Source organism: Prunus avium, chromosome 7, assembly GCF_965620075.1.
Source record: "Prunus avium chromosome 7, drPruAviu1.hap1.1, whole genome shotgun sequence".
NCBI lineage: Eukaryota > Viridiplantae > Streptophyta > Magnoliopsida > Rosales > Rosaceae > Prunus > Prunus avium.
The window spans coordinates 3,611,434-3,625,131 of NC_142290.1; the positions used below are offsets into that span (position 1 = coordinate 3,611,434).

The following is a 13,698-nucleotide window of genomic DNA, read 5'->3' on the forward strand; positions in this document are numbered from 1 at the left end:
AAATAGGGGACGAGTTCTGGTCCCCACACAATTTTGCATTTCGGTCAATATTTGTTCGAGATGAGTTTTGATAAACTTCTTCGCATCCATTTCATAGAGCTCACTCTTACGAGTTTGTAGACACTTATTACGCGTGAATTAGAGCTTTAACGAGGATGTTGTGGTCAATGGAAGTCCATAGTAATTTCGGACAGTCCAAAGTAAAATCAAAAGAAAAAAAAAATAGAAAAAAGCTTTATAAAATTTATAATTAAAAAAAACCTAGCCCCTTCCCCACAGACCCATCCCACCACCTGACCAAGACATCCACAGTGCTCCGGGTTCCTTTCCTATATTTTCCATGCAACCCACCCTAATCCCCAAATTTCTCGACCAAACACCAATTAATCATCCGCAAAAGCGAAAGAAATTCGAGGAATGAAGAATGTACATAACCAGTGGCTGAGGATAAAGTTGGGGACAATAATCGCAGCCTTGGACTTCAAGTTAGTGAAAACCGTTGCTACTTTGAACTGAAGTACTAATTCGGATTCGGATTCGGGTTCTTAGAGTTGGAGTTTCCTTTGGTGGAGTCTTGGTCGACAGCGATGGCGTCGGCTTGCGTCTCGTAGGTTATAAGAGAGGGAGATTCAGGGAATGAGAGAAGCTTCTAGTTGTGGTGCGACGGGGAGGGAGAGAAGCTTATAGCAGGGGTGGGTGTTGGAACTTGGGTGGGAGCGTTGGTGGGTTTTTTTAAAAAAAATTTCTATTTCATTTTTCTAATTTCTAAATATTTTAGATAGTAAAAAAAATCAAATAGTAACTCACGTGGATGATACATGACTTTTTGGACGGAAAAGTAGATGAAATTTGAAAATTTTAATGGCAGGAGTGAAATTGGTGGTATTTTATAATTCATGAATTAAATTGACTGACTTTTTAGTTCATGTGGTTAAGGTAATAATTCAGGAGGTAAAATGGCTTAAAATTTCGGAAATGTTTGAAAAGCCCAAAAGCCAGCCCAGTGAAAGCACACGTCACCCTCTCTCTCTCTCTCTCTCTCTCTCTCTGCCTGAAGATTTCAGAAAAGGGCCGGCGACCCGGGCTTTTCCACCTTCACGAAAAAGCTTCGCCGCCACCTCCTCTACCAAACCCACCCCACCATCGGCCCGGAACACCACCACAGAAGGCGGCAGAACGCTCGAAAATAGGCGGAGTCGCGCCACCTTTGCCGCCGGTGTCGAGGTTGTTTCCGGCCAATTTCGGTCACCTTTGTCCGCGATCTTTCTTGCAAAAAGTAGATCTCGTCCTCCTCTATCGTTCCCTTTGAAGACCCTATCCAGGTAAGGTGATTTAATTCATAACTTAGGCCTTTAATTGTTGATTAGTATAGTTTTAGTCTATTCCATATCCAGTTCAAAATTTTCATCCCACTGTTTAAAGTTTTCTGCTTTGTTGGCCCGCTCAGTAGACCAGCTTTATCACATTTTGCTTTCTTGAGTCTCAAAGTAGTTTAGAAAACATGTTAGCAAGGAGAAATCTGGTAATTGTTGTCCTGTTTCCATTCTTTTGCTTGTAGCAGATTATCTGATCAATGATGCTCATCAGAGTTGTTGGTGCTCTTTCTTTTATGATTTTTCCCCTTGTATTTTTATCTTGATTGGTTTTGATTAAAATGAATGCCTGTTTCCACTGAGGAAGTTGGTTGGATTGATTTGGATTTGGATTTGGAGATCATAAATCTGAATCTTGTGGTTGGACTCAAATCTTAACAAGAGGATTTGCATTTGCCCAAGAAATTGAATTCCTAAATTAAATTAGGAATTTTACATGTAACACTGATTTGCTCTCCACCACTGATTGTGTTTTGTTGCAAATTGTAACAGTTGTGTGTATTGAATACCTGGATACATAATCATAGAAGAATTGTCAGAAGGATTCTTGGATTGCAATGGCAGCTTCTGCAAAGACTCTAACTGCTGAAGGCCATACTTCAAATGGAGAGTGGACAGTTGTTTCATCTCGTCGTGGAAGACAAAGAAGAAATCCTCCAAAAATTACAATTCGAGTACAGAAGCAACCATCGCCTTGGGCTCCAACTGATCTCGAAATCAATTTCGCCCGAGAATCAAAATTGATGCAGAAGATGCAGATCTGTATGAAGAAATTGGAGATGTCTCAATTCTTTCTTAATTTACTGGATGAAATCCAAACTCCAGAAATGATGAATTACTTCCATAGGGTTTTGAGCTCGGAGTTGAAGATGAAGATGGTTATATATGGCATAGGCAGCATCGAATCATATGAATCCCCTCGGTTGCAGTTGACCCTTGCCATCTTGCTGAAGAGAAAGTTCAATTGGATTGGAGACATAGAGGTCTTTGATCCCATTCTTTCTGCCACAGAATCTCGGGTTTTGGAAGCTCTCGAATGCTCTGTGTTGTCGATAAATGAACAAGGTCGGCGTCAGGCTGAGAAACCAACAATGTTCTTCATGCCACATTGTGAGGCAGAGCTATATGATAATCTTCTACAAGCAAATTGGGAAGCGCGGCTTTTGAATTGTACAGTATTGTTTGGGAATAGCTTTGAGACATATGAGCAGCATCTATCAGAGTACAAGAACTCAGCTATTGTTGATTCGACAAGGCATATCTTGGCTGTTCGAAAATTCACAGATGAGTTTAGGATCAAGACGATTTCAGATACTTATTTCAGTGCCTTTCATGATTCGAGTTGGCATTTTTTCAGGCCTGTCCTTGAGACAGAGCTGCAGTTGAGCAATTTGTAAATGTGAGTTGTTGAGAAATTTCCTGATGATTGAAACGTATTATCATTTTTAGTACTCCATGTCCTATTGCAAAAGTTGTTATTATGAGCCTCAAAAGGCCTCCGTTTTTGCAAATGGTATAATTACTCATTACTTTTTGCCCTTTTAGTTGGTTTTTTTGATCAAGTTTCGGGCAGGATCAAAACCCACAGAAATCCAGGAAAGTTACAACAATGAAAACCAAGCTAGAAGAAGAAGACAAAGCATTAGAATGATGGGGGGAAGGTGAAAATATACAGACAGACCCAATACTAAAGTGAAAAGGAAATCTCTATCTCTAATTAAGGCCAAACTGAGTCGACAGAAACCCTAGACTCTAGCTGCTGCAGGAGATCTTCCACAGCTACCATCACCTCATTTTCTTGTGCTTGGCCATTGCATTTGTAGTTGCTTCCATTTCTGGTCGGTGGGTTTATGGCAGTAGAAGAATTAGAACAAGAAGAAGGAGGAAGTGTTGCCCACCACAAATTACTTGGATCTGTGTTATGGGGCCGCCCTCCAAGTACAGACAAGAGAAGAACAAGAGAAGCCATAGAAAATTTGATGGAATTGAGAGAGAAAGAAGAAGGCAAGGGAATTGATGCAGTTGAAGTTGAAGTTGAAGATAGCGAGATGACTTGTTTAGGGTTTTATATAAACTAGTATGCGGGGTGGCGGGGGGGCCGCATGAGAAGAAGGTTAAAGAGCCGCTGCTTTTGTTGTTAGATTAGACCCAATGTTTGTTTGGTCGACAGGAAGAGGAGAAAACAAGGGATGCCCACTTCCCCAAAGCCGCTAATTTTTCAGGTGACTGAATGCTAGCCATGGATGAGTGGAGCCCACGGAGATCAAAGGCTGGCATTCAACCATGATGATAGCGTCTAATTTTTCAACAGCTGGTGGTGGATAGTTAGTCGCTGTATTAAATTTTGGGTCTTTGTTGTTGAACTAGATGGCATCCAACTGTTGCAGCTAGTGGTACTACTTGTATTCTATGTGCGTTATTTATTGTTGTACTCAACCCGTCACCCACTATATTTATTAATAAAAAATTAAGTACAATTACAAAGAGGATCTTCTCCCGATGATATATCACCATAATTGTCAAATTTTAATCTAACCAAGTGCTAGAATGCTAGCGTCCAATGGAGAGCTTGCAATAGTTTTCATTTTCTTCTATTCTTAATCTTAGGGCTCGTTTAGGAGTGATTATGGATAAGTCATAATCAAACCTTTGTCAACACTTGGAATAAAGAGAAATGGTTTTTTCCTCACAATAAAACTCAAGATCATTACTTACGAAATCAATATCCATTTATAAGTGGTGTCATGTGATTTCAATTCGGTGAATCTCAGCCTTGTGGTTATGTTTGGTATCAATTCTAAGTCATATTTCATGGATCCTTAGCCTCTACATTTAGAGACACAAACACTGTTTCTCAGCTCCGGTGTGCCATCACCAGTGAACCATCTACGTATTTATATCGACAGTCAAAGGCTAGATAAGAGAGCCACTTGAATTCAATTATGCATGGAAAACAACTAAACACAGACAAGACAATGACGAAAGTAAGTCTCTAGTGTACAACCACCGTGTGGAATTGGTGATGGCTCTTCTGCCACTACCTGCCCAGAGTACATGCTTCATACAATTCATCGTCGGAAGCATCCCAAGATCCATCCTCATGACACAACGCAATCAATCCCATCATGCTCTGCAACAAAACGTTTAACAGATTTCTTACTACAGAAAGCAGCAAAACCACAGCAGCTATGAAATGCCAGAAGAATTAACTGGTGGACAGGATATAAACTTGAAACACAGGCAGAATCATTGAACGAACAATACTAAAACAAGATTTATAGCAGCTCATCAACATTTTTATTGTGTCCCGTCTTTTTTGTTTTCTTCTTTTTAATTCCCAGATTTACATAACTTGGCAAAACACTTGAAATATCCATTTTCACATCCTTGACTACGATAGGGCCTCCTTTTCCCACCAAAAGCATCTCCCACCACAGCAGATGCTTTGTTAATAATAGCAGCCAAAAAAATACATTGCTCCTCTGGTCCGTGGAGATCCCTATGATTAATGTAAATACTCCGAAGGGACATATGTCATATACCACAAAGGAACAAATGCCACTCCGGAGTGACAAATGGTGCACAAACTTCCCCATCCTTATACAGGATAAAAAAATTACATTTAATAATTCCATGATCACATGCCAAGCTCAAAAAAAACTATTTCAAGATTTTCAATTCATACATTGAGATAAAACCTTCTTTTCCCAAATGTTTGCAGAGACACTTTCCAAGTCCAATCAACTAAACTATGAAGCAGATAACTGAATTCAAAGCATATAAAACAATTGAGAAATTCAATTCTAAACTTTTTCCACTAACGACCAAAGTTCAGAATAATCCTAAAACAATTCAAAAAGATTATAATGAGATCAAACTATACGAAAATAAATCCCCACCCACCACCATACAGTACACCCATGAGTTATTAAAATGAACTAGGACATAACACATGCACTACTTTCCAAATTAACGTGCAAATTTATGAAATGAAATTAGCGCAAAGTCACTAAACTCTAAATCATACTTTAAATTATATAATCATATTCCCCAGCCTTAGAGTTGAAACTTAGAACCCTCTTTCAGTCCACTCACTTAAATCATAAATAACCTTTAGTTGTTAAGATGAGGGAGAGATAACTAAAACAAAATAAAAAGCTTTGAGGACACTGAAACAATTTTGATATAATAAAACTCAAACAATTTGAATAAAATAAACTAAAATTCCCCTGTGCTTATATAACTTTTTGAATGGAAAAGTGAATAGGGAAAAGGGGTTTAAGGAAAATATTGATTTGAACGATGTTCGAATGTGAGCATCCAACTCAAACCAAATTGGCAATGGGTGAGGAGGCCTAAGATCAATTATACTCTTATGAATTTGCACTTCAAAGAACTTAAACAATGTCACACATGCTTCAGCTACCACAGAGTTCACAAAGAAATTATAAATTTTTATAGCTGTTACAAATATAACCACAAATTAAGAGAGCTTCGCCAAGGCTATCAAAGTAATGCTAGCTTTGCGAAACAATCACATCAAAATATTCTGAAAAGAATATAAAAAAATACATTGATGTTACACAAACAAAGAAGATGTTACGTTCTCTTGATTTACCAAAACATTATATAAAGCAAATAAATAACAGAGAAGAAAACAAAGATATTTGAGATGAACATAAAGATAAGGATGTCAAAGATGAATACAAAGATATCACCATAAGAATTCAAACTCTCACTATCTTATCAAGTGAAGGGAAAAGCAGATCTTACCATATTGTTGGATGCTTAGGAATACGAAAGTTGATCGATTGTAGCAATTGAGTGCCGTACCAACCGCACAGCAGACCCAGAATAGGCAGGTAGCCCAGTCCGCCATAATATGAAATTCAGAAAATAGGCATGATAAAAATGAATTGTGACAGGACTCTTTGGGCTTTATTTTCTTTTTTGTTTACAGGAATGAAGAAAAGTATTTATCAAAATTTATAGAGGAAAATATTGGAGAGTGCATTTAGAAAACAATATTGTAGGCAAATCACCCGAGAGCTGCATCTTCCAACATATCAACGTCATACAATGAGGTTAGTTCTGTTTCACCAAGTTCTTCACAAATCTCGTGATCACAAGCATCTTCGACATATCCGGATTGCTTCATCTGTTCAATGAGCAACTTCAAAAGATAATGTATTTCCTTGCATTGAGTATGCCTTTTATCTTTCACCATGAAAACATGCACACGACCCTGTATCTCAATCCAACTGCAACCTGGCTGCTTGATAACTCCCCGTTGCCTCATCAGCTTTCTTATTGTTACAACATCACCCCATCTCCCGAGCTCGGCGTACATGTTTGACAGAAGAACATAAGGTCCAGAGTTCCTAGGTTCAATATCTAAGAGCTTCTCAGCCACATACTTGCCTAAGGTAATGTTACGATGAACTTTACAAGCACCAAGCAAAGACCCCCAAATAACAGCATCAGGTTGCATTGGCATGACCTCTATTAAATGTTTGGCTTCTTCAAGGCAACCAGCTCGACCAAGTAGATCAACCATACATGTATAATGGTCCTTCAATGGTACCAAACCATGCTCTTCACTCATAGAGTAAAAATATTCTTTTCCTTCATCAACCAACCCTGCGTGGCTACAAGCGCATAGAACACCAATCATAGTGACATGGTCAGGTTGCTCCCCAGATGCCAACATTTGTCTAAATATTTCGAGAGCTTCAGTCCCATAACCATTTTGTGCATACCCCACAATCATGGCATTCCAGGAGACATAATCCCTTTGCAACATACTTTTAAACACCCGACATCCATCTTCAATGGATCCACATTTCATGTACATATCCATTAGAGAATTTCCCACAAAAATATCAGGCTCTTCCCCAACCTGGAACTTAAATCCGTGTTTCAATAAGTGTACATGAGCCTGCCTGCCAAGCTGCAGATCAACTAGACTTGCACAAGCATTGAGTAGATTCCCAAATGTATAGTGGGTTGGCAAAACAGACTCCCTCTTCAGGAGGAGAAACAGTCCAACAGCCTCTTCATTTTCCCCATTTTGTGTGTACCCTGCAATAAGTGCATTCCAAGAGACTATATTCCTTTCCATCATCTTTGCAAACATCAATCTTGCAGCTTTTACACTTGCCGCTTTTGCATATCCACTTACCATTGATGTTTCGGAGACAACATTTCTAACAGGCATCCCATCAAAAATCCATCTGGCTTGCTTTACTCTATTGCATTTTGCATACATATCAACCAATGCATTGCCTAAAACAAGATCATCCCTGTATTTGTCACATTTTATGACACGAGCATATATTTGCTGACCTTCCTTTATTGCAGACAAGCTTGCACATGCACTTACCACACTGGCTAAAGTTAACTCATCTGGTTTGAACCCACCATCCATCATCCTCACAAAAACTTCTAGGGCTTCACTTGCTGGACCATTCTGCTCATAACAAGTAATCAAACTGTTCCAAGAAACTGTATTCCGGTCACTCATCCAATCAAAGACTCTTTGTGCAGAGGCAACACTCCCGCATTTAGAGTACATATCAATAAGTGCAGATCCCATATAAACATCGGACGAGTAACATGACTTAGCAATAAAAGCATGAATTTGGACACCCATTTTCAACTTTCTCAAACCTGCACAAGCACTAAGAGCACTACCGAACGAGTATTCATTAAGCACAAAATCCTCCACATGCAATTTGACAAAGTACTCCAAAGCTTCTTCAAAGCGGTCATGCTGGGCAAACCCTGATACCATTGAATTCCATGAGCACTGGTCAGGCTCAGGCATTAACCTAAAAATCTGCACAGCCTCATCAATAAAACCCAACTTCGTTAATGTACTTATGATGGAGTTCCAAGTGAAAGTGTTCCTTTGAGGCATTTTATCAAACAATTTACGTGCATCGTCCAAACAACCACATTTTCCATATGCATCAATAAGCCTATTCTGGATAAAAATCTCTGAGGAAAATTGGGTTTTGATGACACGAGCGTGGATGCGACGTGCATTGCGTGCTGACTTGGTTCGAATGCATGAATCCAAGAGCTTCGCAAAGGGTGTAGAGTCGAGGAAAGAGAGGTCACCCACAAGTTGTTTGAACAATCCATGTCTAGTTCCCATTCCATTATCTTAGCTACAATCAATTAAGCAGCATTGAAATGAGAATGCATGAATTTATGTCTCCTACAAGGTGGAAAGAAGAAATATATCAATGTCATTTCAAAATTAACTCATGAATGAAGATTAGGAAGATTAGAAAGATTAGAAAGAGTGTGCTAAAGGAAGCAAGAGAGAACATATCATTGTATTCGTAATTATTTGGGAGAAATTTAATCACTCGTGAACTGTATGCTTGATATATACTAATTTACTGAAAGTATGAAATAGTTGAGTTACATTGGTTAGACAAAAAAAATGCAGAAGTTGCAAGAAAGATGAATGGCTCCAGAATCATCACCCAACCAAGACTTGCAGCATAACAAGACATAGTGAACACAATAAGAGTTTATCTCATATGGTAATACAACTATGACTAACTAAGATAAGAACATAGCATATGCCAAAATATCCATTTGGTTTTTAAATATCAAGATCGCTAATAACCATGAAATTCTTCTCTGATATGGTCAATATGCATTAAAATAACAGCTCAAGTGAACTCAAATAGGCATAAAAGGGGACATTTCCATATAAATGATTGGCCCTGCCCAATGTTACAACAAGTTGATCTTATTATTCTCCGAAAAATCAAACATAAATGCAAGTGAGCTGTGATCATGATACAACAAACAAAAGATAACCGAACTAATTCAATGAAGAAATCTATACATATAACTCTTAGGAAACCACTGAAATCCAAAAGCTCTGGCACCATGTTAAAGTCCAACTACTAACAAAACCCAAAAAAGGTTGTTTGAGAATAAGCCAAACACTAACGGAACTGTGAGAGATTAAGCTCAAATAGTATTTAGTATCAGCAGTGGATTGGGCTTCCCTGCTCCTACTGACAACAACAAATGTACGTCTGGTTTGCTAAATGGAACTTTAAGAGAAATCCAACCCCCATAATTAAGACAATATAGACAGAACGAACCACCAATGACAGCCCCAAATTTCAAACAGAAACCAGTTAATGTTTCAGCTTCAGTAGAAAAGGATGCATTATAAATAAATAAATAAAAACAGGAGGAAACTATTAACCAGAAAGTTACAGTTCCATTAAGTCCATCTGTCGGTGTTAGCTTGGGGAACCCATTGAATTAATTAACTGAAAAAACGAAATGCGCAAAGAAATGTATTTTAAAGAATTGATTAACTGCAATTGAAAGAGAAGCTGACCTGGGATTTTTCAGTCAGTTGAGAACAAATAGCAATTACAGCGACTGCAATTGAATATCCAAATTCTAGGTTTCAGACGAAAACGACGACATCACAGCGAGCTTACTTACTGGAGTTGGGACTTCCTTCTTCCTCCTATCAGAAGAGTGAAGACCCAATCCAAGGCACAGTTGTCTTCTTTGTAACTTTCTATGAAAGAAAATATCAAAATAAAAAGGTCCTTTTTATTGGCACAAATTTGGGCCCAAACTGTATGCAATGCAACAAACAAACCCTGGTTTGGTTTTTGTTACCAAAATATGGATGGGGCCGTGACAGTTTGGGGCATCCCCAAAAATGAGAAATGAGATAGAGGAGAGAGAAGGAGGAAGCTCACCTGGAGAGCAGAGAGCAGAGAGCAGAGTGAATCAAAATGGGAGCCCAAGGTTTAGACAGGGTTTAGAGATGAAGCAATTTCGCCACACACCGAACAAACGACGCCGTACGACTTTGGTACACCGTCGGATGGAATTAACGGCTAAGATTACTCCTCTTGCGCGCGCTTTCTCAACTCGCTCTATTTATGATTGTGCAACTTCTCCTCCATAACCTTAGTTCGCAGTTGTTATATATAGATGAGGGGCTAGGCTAGGAGGACATGACTAATCACAGAGTTTTTACGTTATATAGCCAAAATTTAGTCTATATTTTCATCAATGTCAGTTTTTATAAAAACTTTCAAATATAACGAAAAATTATCTTGCACACACACAACTGTACGCGTATTGCGGCCATGGTCGAACTGCCGCAAGTGATGTTCTTTGCTTCTTTTCACCTGCTTCTTCGTTTCTTTGACATTGTACATTGTAGGAAGTAAGAATTGACATATGCATAAATTAATTTAGGCTTAATTGCTATAGTGCACCTTAAAACATTGGTCAATTCTCACTTTATCCCCTTAAAGTTAAAATGACCCACTTTGCCTCCTTGACCAAGGTTTGATGTTCCACATTGCCCCTACCGTTAACTCCATCCAAAAGTCCGTTAAATTTGATGACGTGGCAGGGGTGTTTTAGTAATTTTGTGCACCTAGGTTTTTTAATCACTTAAAAAAATTAAAGGCTTAATTGCTACAGTGCACCTTGAAACATTGGTCAATTCTCACTTTACCCCCTTAAAGTTAAAGTGATGCACTTTGCCCCCTTGACCAAGGTTTGATGTTCCACAATGCCCTCTACCGTCAATTCCATCCAAAAGTTTGTTAAGTTTGATGACGTGGTAGGGGTGTTTTAGTAATTTTGTGCACCTAGGATTTTATTCGAGTGGGTAATGTGGCAAAGTGGAGCCCACCTCCAGCATGGATAAAAAAAAAAAATAATAATTACTTTAAAAAATTAAAATACAAACATAACATTTAAAACTTTAAAAAATTGAACTCCTCTCTCTCTCTCTCTCTCTCTCTCTCTCTCTCTCTCTCTCTCTCTCTCTCTCTCTCTCTCTCTCTCTCTCTCTCTCTCTCTCTCTCTCTCTCTCTCTCTCTCTCTCTCTCTCTATTTAGAACTTCCATCAAAATGAGGATTGGGTGGTTTGTAGTGAAGGAATTACGTTAGAGGAGAAGTTGTATGTGAGAGTTGGAGGAAATTAATCCACCAAAATTAATGTTGATTTCATATCCATATGCAAATTACAAGAGTGAAACTCTGTAGAATGAAAGAAATTATAATATGCTTTGTTGAGCCTTGAGACGGCAAAATTTTTAGGACATAAAAACAAGTCTTCTGCAAATTTTTCTTAAGCCCATTCAACCATTGCAAAATAGAGGCACAACGTCTTGGAGACCCATTCTACTTACCTAACCAGGAACATGCCTCAGTTCCAGCTTCGGGTATAACACAAAACAAAATTTTAACGGTTTCTTTAGCACTGTATAATGAATGCAAAATCTCCACTGAGAAGAATTTCAAGCAAAGCACCACCATCAATATAGAACTCAGAAAGGCGACGGCTATAGTATATTAACAAACCATTCGCAGTAGAGTTCATGAATGTGAGCAAAGCAACTGGGTATGGGGGTTGGGGTTCTGTGGGAGTAGGGTAGAAAAAACCAGAGGTAAGGGCATCACAAGACCCGACCTAAATTCCACTTTGGAATCCGAGTCGAACCCTGTGTGTGTCCGACACCTGGCGGTTGCCAGGCACACTTGACCAAATTGCCCTTCTAACCAAAATTCAATGAAATTCAAGTGCGACTTCTGCCGAAAATTCGGCAGAGTCTCCCTTGTAAATTGAACATTTCCCAAAAATTTCCACCTGTAAAACAAGCATATATATATTTATATATAATCCAACTACCAGCATGTATCGAATTATATCCAAAAATCAAGCATCATATCATTCTGGCCTCAGGCCTCAATAAATCGAACAAATCATTCTACTAACAAAATTCAATTCAATTTCTTAGAACATCCCCAGAACAATGTTAGATTTCATAATAACTTAACTGGACTGCCTTTTTATTACTTGACCTTGCGGCTGCACCTATTAACTCTAGGCTGCCTACATACCCTTAAGAAGGGATCAAGTCACACGTAGTTCTTCCAAATATTCGTACCAATCATATACTGAATATAAATATGCCATACACTGAACTCCCTTTATTTTAGTTTAAGAATATCTCAGAACTGAAACTCTCTCCACCTAGGCGTGTCTATTTATCTGTCATTTCCTTGTGTCTCAGTTCGTGACACATCCTCGCAAGTCTCGGTAACATGAGGTCGCCCGAGCTGCAATCCTCGCAGGATTCAGGGGACGTTTACTCAACCTGATCCGCATTCCTCAAAAAAGTTCATATTCAAATATATGCAAGTCACTTATTGAATTTCCTCTAGTTCATACACCAATATATATAATTTATACGTTATTGGCTTGAATTATATATATACGTAATAAATAAAGATGAAGATAAAGATAAAAAATAAAAATAAAATCAACAGCTCCGAAGACCCTTTTTATCCTTGCTTCGAAACTTGCTTAAGGCTCATATATTGTTCGGTTCATTTTTACACATGATTTTTCATGTTATTCACCTATTATTTTGAGTTAGTTCTTGACATTTTATAGCTTTTTACTTCCTTTTTGTGTTTTCTTAGATTTTACCTTGGTTAGAATGAAAATGAGCTAAAAGTGCATTATTTGTTATAAATTCTGATTTTGTTCATTTTCGTAGGTCAACTTCTTGGCCTTGGATCAGCATGCTCCAATGCTCGGATGAGGTGAAGATCTTCATGAAACTTGTTCCAATGGATGTTAACTACAACATATCCAAATTTGAGCTCCATTGGACAAGTTTAGCCTATCCAACTGATCCTATATGTTACAGCAGCTCTGGAAATCCGAAGTAGGCCAGTTTTTTTACCTCCATAATGTTATCTTGATTCTTCTTGTTACCATAACACTTGGTAACAAGAAATTACTTTGGTTGAGAGATATTATCTGAAACAAAGAGCATCTTGGTGAAGACAATAACAAAAGAGCCCATCATGGCAAGGAGACAAGGCTTAAGGCTTTAACAAAAGTAATTGTTTTATATTAAAAGATATTTTGGAAAAGCTGGAAAGGAGGAGAGAGGAGTGCAAAGAGCATCAGCCATTGCAATCACATTTTAATTCCACAATTTGCAGAGATTTTGGAGCTGGAGATGAAGCTTGGAGCTAGGGAGCTCAAGGAGGAAGACAAGGGCAACAAAGCAAGAAGTGGAAGAGATTTCCACCATTGAAGACCTTGAGCTCCCATGTTCACAAAATCTGTAACTTCTTTATAGTTTTGTTTTGAGTTTGTATTTGAAATAAGTATGAGGAACTAAACTCCATAGCTAGGGCTTAGGTTGAAGCCCTAAACATGAATACCTTATTGTTTTGATGCTTTGAGTGTATGAATTTCTAGATGTTGTTGATGAACCCCATTCACTAA

At 38.4% G+C, this 13,698-nt stretch overlaps 2 protein-coding genes across 4 annotated transcripts; one reads left to right on the top strand and one right to left on the bottom strand.

The window, feature by feature from the left end:
• Window positions 1-963: 963 nt before the first annotated feature.
• SRR1 (sensitivity to red light reduced protein (SRR1)) lies at window positions 964-2,908 on the top strand. The gene is made up of 2 exons (XM_021959650.2): window positions 964-1,322; window positions 1,866-2,908. Exon 2 carries the CDS (start codon window positions 1,931-1,933, stop codon window positions 2,768-2,770), a length of 840 nt encoding a protein of 279 aa, XP_021815342.1. The 5' UTR covers window positions 964-1,322; window positions 1,866-1,930; the 3' UTR covers window positions 2,771-2,908.
• Window positions 2,909-4,221: 1,313 nt separating this feature from the next.
• SLO2 (Pentatricopeptide repeat (PPR) superfamily protein) lies at window positions 4,222-10,361 on the bottom strand. 3 transcript variants are annotated; one of them, XM_021959639.2, is made up of 4 exons: window positions 10,127-10,360; window positions 9,751-9,939; window positions 6,147-8,595; window positions 4,222-4,503 (listed from the first exon to the last, which is right to left on the bottom strand). In XM_021959639.2, the coding sequence occupies exon 3, from the start codon at window positions 8,530-8,532 to the stop codon at window positions 6,412-6,414; it is 2,121 nt and encodes a 706-aa protein (XP_021815331.1). In that variant the 5' UTR covers window positions 8,533-8,595; window positions 9,751-9,939; window positions 10,127-10,360; the 3' UTR covers window positions 4,222-4,503; window positions 6,147-6,411. The 3 variants fall into 3 exon arrangements, with proteins under 3 accessions (XP_021815331.1, XP_021815332.1, XP_088100556.1); XM_021959640.2 differs by lacking the exon at window positions 9,751-9,939 and having other exon boundaries at window positions 10,127-10,361; XM_088244430.1 differs by having other exon boundaries at window positions 9,751-10,360.
• Between the last annotated feature and the right edge of the window lie 3,337 nt (window positions 10,362-13,698).